The sequence below is a fragment of the Oryctolagus cuniculus genome, chromosome 14 (genome assembly GCF_051225735.1).
Source record: "Oryctolagus cuniculus isolate XC-2025 breed Fujian yellow rabbit chromosome 14, ASM5122573v1, whole genome shotgun sequence".
Lineage (NCBI taxonomy): Eukaryota > Metazoa > Chordata > Mammalia > Lagomorpha > Leporidae > Oryctolagus > Oryctolagus cuniculus.
The window spans coordinates 85,074,448-85,088,414 of NC_142880.1; the positions used below are offsets into that span (position 1 = coordinate 85,074,448).

The 13,967-nt window shown below is 36.9% G+C and overlaps 1 protein-coding gene across 7 annotated transcripts in view; it reads left to right on the plus strand.

Moving 5' to 3' along the window:
* RNF180 (ring finger protein 180) overlaps positions 1 to 3,358 on the plus strand; it is a 244,254-nt gene extending 240,896 nt beyond the window's left edge. For all 7 annotated transcript variants that reach the window (XM_089312799.1, XM_089312798.1, XM_070056912.2 and 4 more), the window contains one exon: positions 2,336 to 3,358. In XM_089312799.1, the coding sequence (XP_089168925.1) occupies positions 2,336 to 2,535 (200 nt within the window). In that variant the 3' untranslated portion in view covers positions 2,536 to 3,358. The remainder of the gene's footprint in view (positions 1 to 2,335) is intronic.
* Positions 3,359 to 13,967: the final 10,609 nt, after the last annotated feature.

Genomic DNA, 13,967 nt, shown 5'->3' on the forward strand with positions numbered 1-13,967 from the left:
GAGGATCACTGAAGAAGAGAATAGAAGCATAGAAAATACATGCAATGAAATTACTGCTGAAAACTGTATTGATCTTGGGAATGATATGAACATCCAAGCACACTGGACCCCAAGAACACATAAGAAAAGTCCCTCATCATGGCATATTATAGTCAAACTATAAACAACATGGTTTTTAAAACTACAAGAGGAAAGAGCTAAGTCACATATAAGAGAATCCTCCTTAGACTAACTACAGATTTTCTCAGCAAAAACTATACATGCCAGGAGAGAATGGAATGATATATTCCAAGTTCTGAAGTTAAAAAGTGGCAACCAGGAATACTATATCCAGAAAAGCTATACTTCACAAATGAAAGAGAAATGAAAGACTTTCCAAGACAAGCAATCTTTTATCTTGGGGCCCACCTTGTGTTATAGTGAGCGAAGCTGCTGCCTCCGATGCCAGCATCCCATAGCAGTGCCGTTGCATGTCCTAGCTGCTCCACTCAGTCCACTCAAGATCCAGCTCTTTGCTAATGGCCTGGAAAAAGCAGAACATGGTCCAAGTGCTTGGGCCTCAGTCAGGCTGTATGTTTTAAAACTTTTCTTTTCCCAGAATCCTTTTATTTAAGGTATACAAAAATCATATTTCGTAAGTACAACTTCAGGAATTAATCTTTGGGCAGAAATATTATCTAATTACAAAATACTGATTAAAAATTAAATGTTATGGGGCCGGCGCTGTGGCGCAGCAAGTTGGAGCCCTGGCCTGAAGCACCGGCATTTCATATGGGCACCAGTTCTAGTCCCAGCTGCTCCTCTTCCAATCCAGCTCCCTGCTATGGCCTGGGAAAGCAGTGGAAGATGGCCCAAGTCATTGGGCCCCTGCACCCACATGGGAGACCCAGAGGAGGCTCCTGGCTTTGGATCGGCGCAGCTCTGGCCGATGCAGCCATCTGGGGAGTGAACCAGCGGATGGAAGACCTCTCTCTCTGTCTCTACCTCTCTCTGTAACTCTGTCTTTCAAATAAATAAAATGAATCTTTAAAAAATTAAATGTTATAAGAAGTCAGGCAAAAAATTAGGAATTAAAACCTATTTGATATGTGTCTCTATAGTATATTCTAAAACATTACTTATTTCATGACTTTTTTTAATTTCATATTTTAAATCTAGGTAACTACAATCTACAAATACACATAACCAACAAAATTGAATTATTTTTTATTAAAGATGTTTGACTTTAAATAACCATACTTATACCCTTATAACAGCATCCTAGCCAACAGAAGCAGCGGCCTAATCTATAACCTAATGTGTAACAGTACTCAGTTGTTAAAATGGATGAACCAGAACCTTCTTCAAGCTAAAACCTTATAGAACCTACCTCGCTAGAGCTGTTACCAAGTATGAGAACTACGTTTTCTCTGTTCGGTTTATTGTGCTGTCCCTGCTCTCCTACAATGACAAATAAATAAAGTATGCAGTAGGTGAATATAAAACAAAAGATTAATAATTGGGTTATTAGCCTTTCAAAAATTGAGTTTTAGGTTTAAATTCCTGTGTTATTAGATATTAGTTATCCAACAAAACAGGCTGCCACTTGGGCAAGTTTGTATTCACACTCTAAATAATTAATATATAAATATATAAGAAAAGACAACATTTCACAAGATGTAGTATTTCTTCCAAATGTCACATTCATTTAGTAATTAGTGGCCTACAGATAATTTGTATATTTGCTTTCTCATACCAATCAATCCCCTGAAGTATAACCATCCTTTGAAATTTATAAAAATTAAAGCTAAATTTATTCAGTCATCTCTATTTCTATGTCATTTACTTATTGTGAAAACCAGACCTTTTTTCTCATACTATCTTGCCCAAAAAACTGCACTGAATCAGATTCTTAAGTCATAAGTTGTAATTATGGTGATCAAAACTTGACAAACTATATTTGTATTAACAATTGTAAAAATAAAATATAAAGTGGTTGAATTTAGAAAATATTCTCATGTGAAAATAATCACATTTGATGCTCACAAATTTTTTAAGCGATAAGATGATATGCATGAGAAATCTGGGACCCAAAGAGATAGTTCCCTTGCCTCAGGCAGGAGTCAGAACTAAGGTAGTCTCCTAAGTCCATATCCTAACTTTACTGTGGTTGCCCTTAACATCTGACCTAGAAGAGACTTTTAATAGTTGCTCATCATTGAGAAAAACCATCAGGAACACAAAATACCACTCAATTACCTAAAGATATCTTTGTTTATGGTTATTGTTCATATGTAGCCTCCTTTTCAGCACTTACCCTGAATTTAATGAAATTTAAAATATGTCTATCTCCTAGGTTTCCACAGACGGGCAGCTCCAGTTACAAGAAGGCAGTTCCCACATGGTGCACACAGAATGGATTATCTGCACTTTGAGGATGATAGCCGTGGATGGTGGTTTGACATGGATATGGTGGTCATCTATATTTATTCAGTGAACTGGGTCATTGGATTCATTGTGTTCTGCTTTCTTTGCTATTTTTTCTTTCCGTTTTAGGAATTTTCGTACCTTACTATAATTGAACAATCATAAATGATGTAAATAACAATTGCTTAAACCTTTTTTAAATGTGCTTTGAAGTTTTTATAATATTGCATTGTATAAATTGTTGGTGTTTATAAAAAGCCTGAGAATAATGGACTTATTTATTAATGATTTTCATTAACAAACTAAACTTTACCCAAGAGCTAACCTAGCCAGCACTTAGCAACAATGTTCTATTAATATCATAGTTCTTGGTTTAGGGTTTCGGGCTCCACTTTTACAATGTCATTTTTATACTTATCCTCATTGTACAGACTGAGATTTTGTCTCCACTTAGAATAGTAAAATACAAAATGAAATGATAATCTGGACAGACAGTGTATCTTGATGGCTAAAATATTTAGTCAATCACCATTTATTCTCAGGCAAATTATATATATTAAAGATAAGTAATATTCTCTGGGAACTAATTTAGCAGGGTATATTCAGGTTTGGTTCCCAGTTATCTCTGCCTATGCCCCCTTCTATTATCAAGAAAACTTACCATCCTATTTGAACAGACCTAAAAATATGTTTAGTGTAACAGTTTTAGTTATTATAAGCAACAGTAGTAAATACAAACAATGAGACTAATGCCCATCAATAGACATTTCAGAGAACTATGTTAAAATTTTCCAAATTGCAGGATGAATCACCTGAAAATATTTTTAAAAATTACCGGCTTTCAGGAGTCTAATAAAACAATGCATGTCCAAAATGTAATTTAGTGATTCATTGAACTAAAATATTGTTAAATATATTGTTAATGTGCAATAAAGAGTGACTTTTAAACTTTTTTACTGTTAAGTCATTCAATGTATGGAATAAAGAATTCTTGCAATGGCCTTGGATTTACAAAAAGAAGAAGTGACATTTATTTTTATTTATAGTTGCACTAATCCTTACAAGTTTTTCCTTATTAGAAGAAAAAAAGAAAATTTTCCAATGTGGGAAGAAAATGAGGCAAGGTATCCCAATGTTAAAAGGTAAAAAAGATACAAAGTATCATAAGCTTATTTTTTGGTTACTTGAGTGATCTTTGTGAAACCTAGGACAAAAGTTTTGAATATGAATTTATCATCCAGCATTCCTATACTGTGTTGTCATATATCTGATAGCAGTAAGCATGGTTTACATGAAATGGGTTAATCTCTTATGGCACTATAATATTCCCAGTCCATCCAACATAGATCAACATGGATCAGTCTGTAACAGTTCAATCTTAAAAAGTCAAAATTTGTCCTGATTACTGCTAATGTATTTGAAAAAAAGACTAGACTGATGGTATGTTACATACTAAAAAATACATACTAGTACAGTTTGCTATTCTAATATTGTTGTATTTAAAATATTTTATGAAAGAAAATGGTAATGTATATTAGACATTATTAAATCCAGAAAGCAGAAACTAAATACAATTAGAAACAGATAAATTTTTGCTTATCATGACTAACTTATTGATCAAGTATATATAAGGGAAAATGTCAGCCTTCCTGAAATATATATTGAAAAATCAGTAAAATGCATATTAAAGCGGGAATAGTATTTTAAGAACTTTAAACATCAACCATTTCCTAACCAACTCTCCCAGCTTTGCACAGTAGCAATACAAGGGTACTTCAAAAAGATCACAGAATATGTCATTAATAGTTTATTTGGGTGAAAAAAATTTTTAAATCCATTCATAGTTTCTCATAACATATATTTTCATAAACAATTTGAAGACTCATGTGATTTTTAAATTTTTTCACAAAAATAATTCCATTTAATTCCTAACTTTTTAAAGTATTCACATATATCTTTATTAAAAGCTGATTTTAATTATATATAAATTAAAGTTACTAAATGGTATTACAGATTTTTCAGAGAGGCTCTTTTTTAAAATTTTATTTAAGGTATACAAATTTCATGTATTTCCTATATACAGATCCAAGAACATAGTGATACTATCTGCTCTACCATCTCTGCTGCCCATATTCCCACCCTTCTTCCATTCTCATTCTTATTTTTTACAAAGATCTATTTTCAGTTACCTTTAAACTCATAAGATTAATATTACACTAAGTAAAGAGTTCAACAAATAGTATAAAACAAAACAAAACAAAAAAATGCTGTTTCTCAGCACCTGAGACAAGGGCTGCTAAAAATCATCACATCTCAAAGTATCAATTTCATTCCTATAGCTTCCCTTTTAGGTACACTATTAGTTACCACAGATCAGGGAGAACTTACAGTATTTGGCTTTTTGGGACTGGCTTATTTCACTAAGTATAATGGTTGAGAAACTGTTTCTAAATTTAGTTTATAGATGCAAATCTTTTTTATTTTTAACTTTTATTTAATAAATATAAATTTCCAAAGTAACAACTCTTGGACTATAGAGGCTTTTTCCCCCCATAACCTCCCTCCCGCCCACAACCATCCCATCTCCCACTCCCTCCCCCATCCCATTCTTCAAGATTCATTTTCAATCATCTTAATATACAGAAGATCTACTTAGTATTTACTAAGTAAAGATTTGAACAGTTTGTATCGACACAGACAAAGTATAGAGTACTGTTCTAGTAGTAGTCTTACCATCAGTTCACATAGTACAACACAAAAGGACAGAGATCCTACATGGGAAGTAGGTGCACAGTGACTCCTGTTGTTAATTTAACAATTGACACTCTTATTTATGACGTCAGTAATCACCATAGGCTCTTGTCATGAACTGCCAAGGCTATGGAAGCCTCTTGAGTTCGCCAACTCCAATCTTATTTAGACAAGGCTGTAGTCAAAGTGGAAGTTCTCCCTTCAGAGAAAGGTACCTCCTCCTTTGATGGCCCGTTCTTTCCACTGGGACCTCACTCACAGAAATATTTCATTTAGGCCACTTTTTGGCCACAATATCTTGGCTATCCATGCCTGAGAAACTCTCCTGGGCTTTTTAGCCAGCCAGATCCAAATGCCTTAAGGGCTGATTCTGAAGCCAGAGTGCTGTTTAGGACATCTGCCATTCTATGACTCTGCTATGTATCCTGCTTGCCATGTTGGATCGTTCTCTCCTTTTTAATTATATCAGTTAGTATTAGCAGACACTAGTATTGTTTATGTGCTCCCTTTGACTCTTAGTCATTTCATTATGATCAATTATGAACTGAAACTCAGCACTTTGACTAGTGAGATGGCATTGGTACATGCCACCTTGATGGGACTGAATTGGAATCCCCTGGCATATTTCTAACTCTGCCGTTTGAGACAAGTCCGATTGAGCATGTGCCAAACTGTACATCTCCTACCTCTCTTATTCCAACTCTTATATTTAACAGGGAGCACTTTTCAGTCAAATTTAAACACCTAAGAATAATTGTGTGTTAAAGAGTTCAACCAATAGCATTAAGTAGAGAAAAAAAAAATACCAAAAGGGATAAAGTATTAAGTTGTTCATCGACAGTAAGGAAAAGGGCTGATCAAGTCATCATTTCTCATAGTGTCCATTTCACTTCAACAGGTTTCCTTTTAAGTGCTCAGTTAGATGTCACTGATCAGGGAGAACATATGATATTTATTCCTTTGGGACTGGCTCATGACACTCAGCATGATGTTTTCCAGATTTGTACATTTTGTTGCAAATGACCAGATTTCTTTTTTTATTGCTGTATAGTATTCTATAGAGTACATATCCCATAATTTCTTTATCCAGTCTACTGTTGATGGGCATTTAGGTTGATTCCAAGTCTTGGCTATTGTTTAGCAATTGAATTGAGCAGCAATAAACATTGAGGTGCAGACAGCTTTTTCATTTGCCAATTTAATTTCCTTTGGGTAAATTCCAAGGAGTGGGATGGCTGGGTTGTATGGTAGGGCTATATTCAGGTTTCTGAGGAATCTCCAGACTGACTTCCATAGTGTCTTTACCAGTTTGCATTCCCACCAAAAGTGGATTAGTGTCCCTTTCCCCCAACATCCTCGCCAGCATCTGTTAGTTGATTTCTGTATGTGAGCCATTCTAACCGGGGTGAGGTGAAACCTCATTGTGGTTTTGATTTGCATTTCCCTGATGGCTAGTGGTCCTGAACATTTTTTCGTATGTCTGTTGGCCATTTGAATTTCATTTTTTTTTTTTTTTGACAGGCAGAGTGGGCAATGAGAGAGAGAGAGACAGAGAGAAAGGTCTTCCTTTTGCCGTGGGTTCACCCTCCAATGGCCGCCGCGGCCGGCGCATCACGCTGATCCGATGGCAGGAGCCAGATGCTTCTCTTGGTCTCCCATGTGGCTGCAGGGCCCAAGCACTTGGGCCATCCTCCACTGCACTCCCAGGCCATAGCAGAGAGCTGGCCTGGAAGAGGGGCAACCAGTGCAGAATCCAGCGCCCCCACCGGGACTAGAACCTGGGGTGCCAGCACCACAGGCAGAGGATTAGCCTATTGAGCCGCTGCGCTGGCCTTTGAATTTCCTCTTTTGAAAAATGTCTATTGAGGTCCTTGGCCCATCTCTTAAGTGGGTTGGTTGTTTTGTTGTTGTGGAGTTTCTTGATCTCTTTGTAGACTCTGGTTATTAATCCTTTATCTGTTGCATAATTTGCAAATATTTTTTCCCCAATCTGTTAGTTGCCTCTTCACTTTCCTGTTTCTTTTGCAGTACAGAAACTTCTCAATTTGATGCAATCCCAAATGTTAATGTTGGCTTTGACTGCCTGTGCCTCCGGGGTCTTTTCCAAGAAGTCTTTGCCTGTGCCTGTATCTTGCAGGGTTTCTCCAATGTTCTCTAATAATTTGATGGTGTCAGGTCATAGATTTAGATCTTTAATCCATGTTGAGTGGATTTTTGTGCAAGGTGTAAGGTAGGGGTCTTGCTTCATGCTTCTGCAGGTGGAAATCCAGTTTTCCCAGCACCATTTGTTGAATAGACTGTCCTTGCTGCAGGAACTGGTTTTAGATCCTTGATCAAATATAAGTTGGCTGTAGATGTTTGGATTGATTTCTGGTGGTTCTGTTCCATTCCCTTGGTCTATCCATCTGTTACTGTACCAGTATCATGCTGTTTTGATTTATAGATGAAAATCTTTAAACTGATAGGTATTACTATCTAATAAATGTTTTAATATTTTTAAATATATAAATACCCATAAAAAGAAAGCATAATCTAGAACAGTCTCAGTATATTAATAATATCCATATTGACTAATAACTCAATCTGAAAGCTCTATAATTTTTCACATTAAAAGTAAATTTAGAAATTATAAACAAATTTTTAAATTTGATGCAGATGGAACTAAAAGCTGCTAAGCATTTTTAAGACTTACCTGACTATGAGGTCAGATAGAACCTGAGATGGAAAGAGATCTTTCATTTTCTTCAGGCATCCAGCCCACAATAGCCATTCAATAGATGAACTTGAATTTATAAATAAAATACATAAATGAGCTTTAGAGTAAAACAAAAATAGTATTATGTTCTTCTTCTTTAGCATCAATTGTTTAAAAATTCATTTTCCAATGAAGATCCAAGGAAAGGAAAAGAAATTTTTCAATTTTTAAAATTTTCATTTGCATTTATTATGAACTATTTGCACCTTTTTCAGGAGTACTGTGCAGCTTTTCAGCACCAATACCTGGCTTACACTGACTACAATGGACAAGCGGCATTTCCATTTGTTTGTGTCTTATCTTGGGTGCCTATCAGCCCAAGCCCCTTTCTTCCAGTTCTTTATATAGAATACATTGCTATGCTGGTTGCCCCTCTTCCAGGCCAGCTCTCTGCTGTGGCCAGGGAATGCAGTGGAGGATGGCCCAGGTGCTTGGGCCCTGCACCCCATGGGAGACCAGGAGAAGCACCTGGCTCCTGGCTCCTGCCATCGGATCAGCGCGGCGCGCCGGCCGCAGCGCGCCGGCCGCGGGGGCCATTGGAGGGTGAACCAACGGCAAAGGAAGACCTTTCTCTCTGTCTCTCTCTCTCACTGTCCACTCTGCCTGTCGAAAAAAAAAAAAAAAAAAAAAAAAGAATACATTGCTATGAACCACCCCAGTGTGCTACAAATCACAGAACCCATTGTGCTCACCCTACTGTGTTTTGGTACCTGCTATCCAGTCTTCCTACATCTACGCCCTCCCTTCCCAGCCTCTCGCAACCAGTGTTTTAAATGCAAGTCTCTCTTATCCTCCATACATGCAAGAGAACAAAGTGTTTGTCTTTTCTGTGTCTGGCTCATCTCACCTAACATCGTGATCTCCAGTTCCATGCATTTTGCTGCAAGTATCTGGACTTCATTCTCTTTTATGGCTGAATAATATCCCATTGTACACATATATCAAATATTCTTATACATGTATCCATCAGTGGACCTTTTAAGTTAATTCTATACCATGGCTAGTATGAATAGTGCTACAATGAACACATGGCTGCAGGTTTCTCTTTCATGTATGGATTCCATTTCCTCAGGTTATATACTAGGATAACTGCATCGAGTGGTTGATCTGTTAAGTTTTTCTCTTTTTGATAATAGCCATACTAACTGGAGTGAAATGTTGTCTCACGGTTGTTTTGATTTACCTTTCTCTGATGGCTAGTGATATTGAGCATTGTTTTATGTTGGCCATTTGTACTTGTTCTTTTGAGAAATGTTTGCTCAGAGTCCTTGTTCATTTCTTAACTGGATTGGTTATTTGAGTTTCTTTAGTTCCTTATATATTTTGGATATTAATCTTTTGTCCGATACTACTTTGACATTTTCTCACAATGTTTATTGTTTCCATTGCTTCGCAAAAGATTTAGTTTGGTATGTCATTTATCTACTTTTTGCTTTTATTGCCTGTGCTTTCGTGTTCTTTTCCAAAAAGTTGTTACCTGTGCCAATCTCTATTTTTTCTTCTATTAGCTTCATAGTGTCAGGTCTTACTTACAGATCCTTGATCCATTTCAAATTGATTGTTTTACAGGGTCAAACGTAGGGAACTTGTTTCAATTTTCTGCATAAGGATATCCCGATTTCTCAGCACCATTTATTGAAGATACTATCTCTGCTCCTTAGTATACCTTTTCCTCCTTTGTCCAAGATAAGTTGCCTTTAACTTTGTGGTTTCATTTCTCAGTTTCTCTTCTGTTTCACTGGTCTATGTGTCTGTTTTTATGCCAGTACTATGCTGTTGTGGCTACAGTAGCTCTGTAGTATGTCTTCAAATCTGGTATTATGCCTCCATCTTTGCTGTTTCTGTTCAAGAGTCTTTTTATTTGGAGTCTTAGATGTTTCCATGGGAATTTTAGGATTTATATTAAGTTTTACAGTCCCTGAATTTGAGAGGTCTCTTCCTGATTGTGTATCCTATTCAATTTGTATAAGGGTTTGTAATTTGCATTGTAAAAATCTTTCACATCCTTGGTTAATTTATTTGAAGGTAGGTTTTTTTTAGTTGCCATTGTGAACAGTATTGCCCATATAATTTCCCAGCAAGTTTATTATTGGAATATAAAATGAGTTTTATATGTTGATTTTATATCTTGCAATATTACTGAATTCTTTTCTCAATTCTAATAATCTCTCAGTGAAATCTTTTGGTTTCCTTATACAGAAAATTCCGTTATCTGCAAACAGGAATAATTTTAATTCTTTCTTCCCTATTTATGTCACTTATTTCTTTGCCTCATTGCTAAAGTTTCCAGAACCACACTGAATAAGAGTAGTGAGAGTGGACATCCTTTTCTAGGGTTCAGATCATGTATCTGTTGACATAATTATATGGTTTTTATCCTTCATTCTATTGATGTGATGTTATATTTATTGACTTGCCCATATTGACCCATCCCTGAATCCCTGGCATAAATCCTCCTTGTATATTATGTATGATCTCTTTGGTGTCTTGGATTCAGTTTGCTAGAATTTTTACATCTGTATTTATCAGGGATATCAGTCTGTACTTTTTGTTGTCTCCTTGCCTGGTTTTAGTGTCAGGATGATGCTGCCTTATAGAATGAGTTTTTCAGTTTGAGGGAATAGCTTGAACAGAATTGTTGTTAGTTCCTCTTTCAGTGTTTGGTAGAATTTGACAGTGAAGCCATAGATTCTGAGTTTTTCTTTGTATGGAAACGTTATTATAGAGTATGTTTCATTATTCATTATTGGTCTGTTCCGGTTTCTTTATGTCTTCATCGTACAATTTTGATAAGTTTTATATCCAGAAACGTATGCATTTCTTCAAGATTTTCTAATTTGTTAACAGGCAGTTATTCATAGTAGTTCCTAATGATCCTCTGCATTTCTCTATTATCAGCTATAATATCTCTTTCATCTCCTATTTTATTAGGGTATTCTCTCTTAGGCTAACAGTTTATCAATTTTATCTTTTCAGAAAACCAACTCTATTTCATTCATCTTTCATTGTTTTCTTAATTTCTATTTCATTTAGTTCTGCTCTGTTCTTTATTATTTTTCTTTCTACTGACTAATTTTCTTGTTTTTCTGGGACCTTGAAATGCATAGTTAGGATGTTTGACATCTTACTGTCTTTATGTAGGTGTTTTGCTGTATCACATAAGCTTTGATATGTTGTGTTCCCAATTTCATTTGTTTCAAGGAATTTAATTTTCCTTTGAGTTCTTTAATAACCCATCTTCATTAAGGAAGAAGTTTTTTAGTGCTCATGGACTTTGATAATTTCTAAAGTGTCTTTAATTGCTGGTTTCTTTTTACATTGTGGCCGGAAAAGATACGTATGATTTCATTTTTTCCCTATATATCAACATTTGTCTTGTGGCCTAAGATATGGTCTAGAGAATGTTCATGTGGTGATGAAAAGCACGTGTACTCTGCACATGAGATGGAGCATTCTGCACGTCTGCTAAGTCCATTTGGTATAAAGGGTAGTTTAATTCTGATGTTTCTTGGAAGTTTGTTGTTGTGGTGGTGGTCTACATGATCTTATTCATTGATCAAAGTTCCCCCATTAATATCACTTATTATTTTAGACCCTAACATTCCATTTTGATCTAATGTTTGTTTTCAAAAACTGGATACAACAGAATTAAGCACACATGCATTTTATAATCACCATATCTTGTTGATCCAATCCTTTGTTCATTATATAATAACCATCTTTGTCTCTTTCCACAGGTTTTGTCTTTCACTCTATTTTGTCTGATATAAGTATAGCTATTCTTGCTTGATTTTAGTTCCTAATTGCATGGAGTATCTATTTGCATCCTTTCACTTTCGGTCTTTTTTTCTTGTTGGTGGTGGTGATATACTTTTTTTTTCTTTTTTTTTAACTTTTATTTAATGAATATAAATTTCCAAAGTACAGCTTATGGATTACAATGGCTTCCCCCGCATACCGTCCCTCCCACCCACAACCCTCCCCTTTCCCACTCCCTCTCCCCTTCCATTCACATCAAGTTTCATTTTCGATTCTCTTAATATACAGAAGATCAGCTTAGTATACATTAAGTAAAGATTTTAACAGTTTGCACCCCCATAGAAACACAAAGTGAAATATACTGTTTGATACTCGTTATAGCATTAAATCTCAATGTACAACACATTAAGGACAGAGATCCTACATGAGGAGTAAGTGCACAGTGACTCCTATTGTTGACTTTACAAATTGACACTCCTGTCTATGGCATCAGTAATCTCCCTATGCTCCAGTCATGAGTTTCCAAGGCTATGGAAGCCCTCTGAGTTCTCCGACTCTTATCTTGTTTAGACAAGGTCATAGTCAAAGTGGAGGTTCTCTCCTCCCTTCAGAGAAAGGTACCTCCTTCTTTGAAGACCTGTTCTTTCCCCTGGGATCTCACTCATAGAGATCTTTCATTTAGGTTTTGTTGGTTTTTTTTTTTGTTTTGTTTTTTGTTTTTTTTGTTTGTTTGTTTTTTTGCCAGAGTGTCTTGGCTTTCCATGCCTGAAATACTCTCATGGGCTTTTCAGCCAGATCCGAATGCCTTTAGGGCTGATTCTGAGGCCAGAGTGCTGTTTAGGACATCTGCCATTCTATGAGTCTGCTGAGTATCTCGCTTCCCATGTTGGATCACTCTCCCCTTTATTTATTCTATCGGTTAGTATTAGCAGGTACTAGACTTGTTTATGTGCTCCCTTTGACTCTTAGTCCTTTCATTATGATCAGTTGTGAACTGAAATTGATCACTTGGACTAGTGAGATGGCATTGGTACATGCCACCTTGATGGGATTGAACTGGAATCCCCTGGTATGTTTCTAACTCTACCATTTGGGGCAAGTCAGCTTGAGCATGTCCCAAATTATACATCTCTTCCCTCTCTTATTCCCACTCTTATGTTTAACAGGGATCACATTTCAGTTAATTTTCAACACTTAAGAATAACTGTGTGATAATTACAGAATTAAACCAGTCATATTAAGTAGAACAGACAAAAAAAAAATATTAACAGGGATAATGTATTAAGTTGTTCATTAAAAGTCAGGGCTATGCTGATCAAGTCACCGTTTCTCATAGTGTCCATTTACTTCAGGAGGTTTCCTTTTTGGTGTTCAGTCAGTTGTCACCGATCAGGGAGAACATATGGTATTTGTCCCTTTGGGACTGGCTTAATTCACTCAGCATGATGTGTTCCAGATTCCTCCATTTTGTTGCAAATGACGATTTCGTTGTTTCTTACTGCAGTATAGTATTCTAAAGAGTACATATCCCATAATTTCTTTATCCAGTCTACCGTTGATGGGCATTTAGGTTGGTTCCAGGTCTTGATTATTGTGAATTGTGCTGAAATATACATTAATGTGCAGACCGCTTTTTTGTTTGCCAATTTAAATTCCTTTGGGTAAATTCCAAGGAGTGGGATGACTGGGTCGAATGGTAGGGTTATATTCAGGTTTCTGAGGAATCTCCAGACTGACTTCCATAGTGGCTTCACCAGTTTGCATTCCCACCAACAGTGGGTTAGTGTCCCTTTTTCCCCACATCCTCGCCAGCATCTGTTGTTGGTAGATTTCTGTATGTGAGCCATTCTAACCGGGGTGAGGTGAAACCTCATTGTGGTTTTGATTTGCATTTCCCTGATGGCTAGTGATCTTGAACATTTTTTCATGTGCCTGTTGGCCATTTGGATTTCCTCTTTTGAAAAATGTCTATTGAGGCCGGCGCCGTGGCTCAATAGGCTAATCCTCCACCTTGCGGCGCCGGCACACCGGGTTCTAGTCCCGGTTGGGGCGCCGGATTCTGTCCCGGTTGCCCCTCTTCCAGGCCAGCTCTCTGCTATGGCCAGGGAGTGCAGTGGAGGATGGCCCAGGTGCTTGGGCCCTGCACCCCATGGGAGACCAGGAAAAGCACCTGGCTCCTGGCTCCTGCCAGGATCAGCGCGGTGCGCCGGCTGCAGCGGCGGCCATTGGAGGGTGAACCAACGGCAAAAGGAAGACCTTTCTCTCTCTGTCTCTCTCTCTCACTGTCCACTCTGCC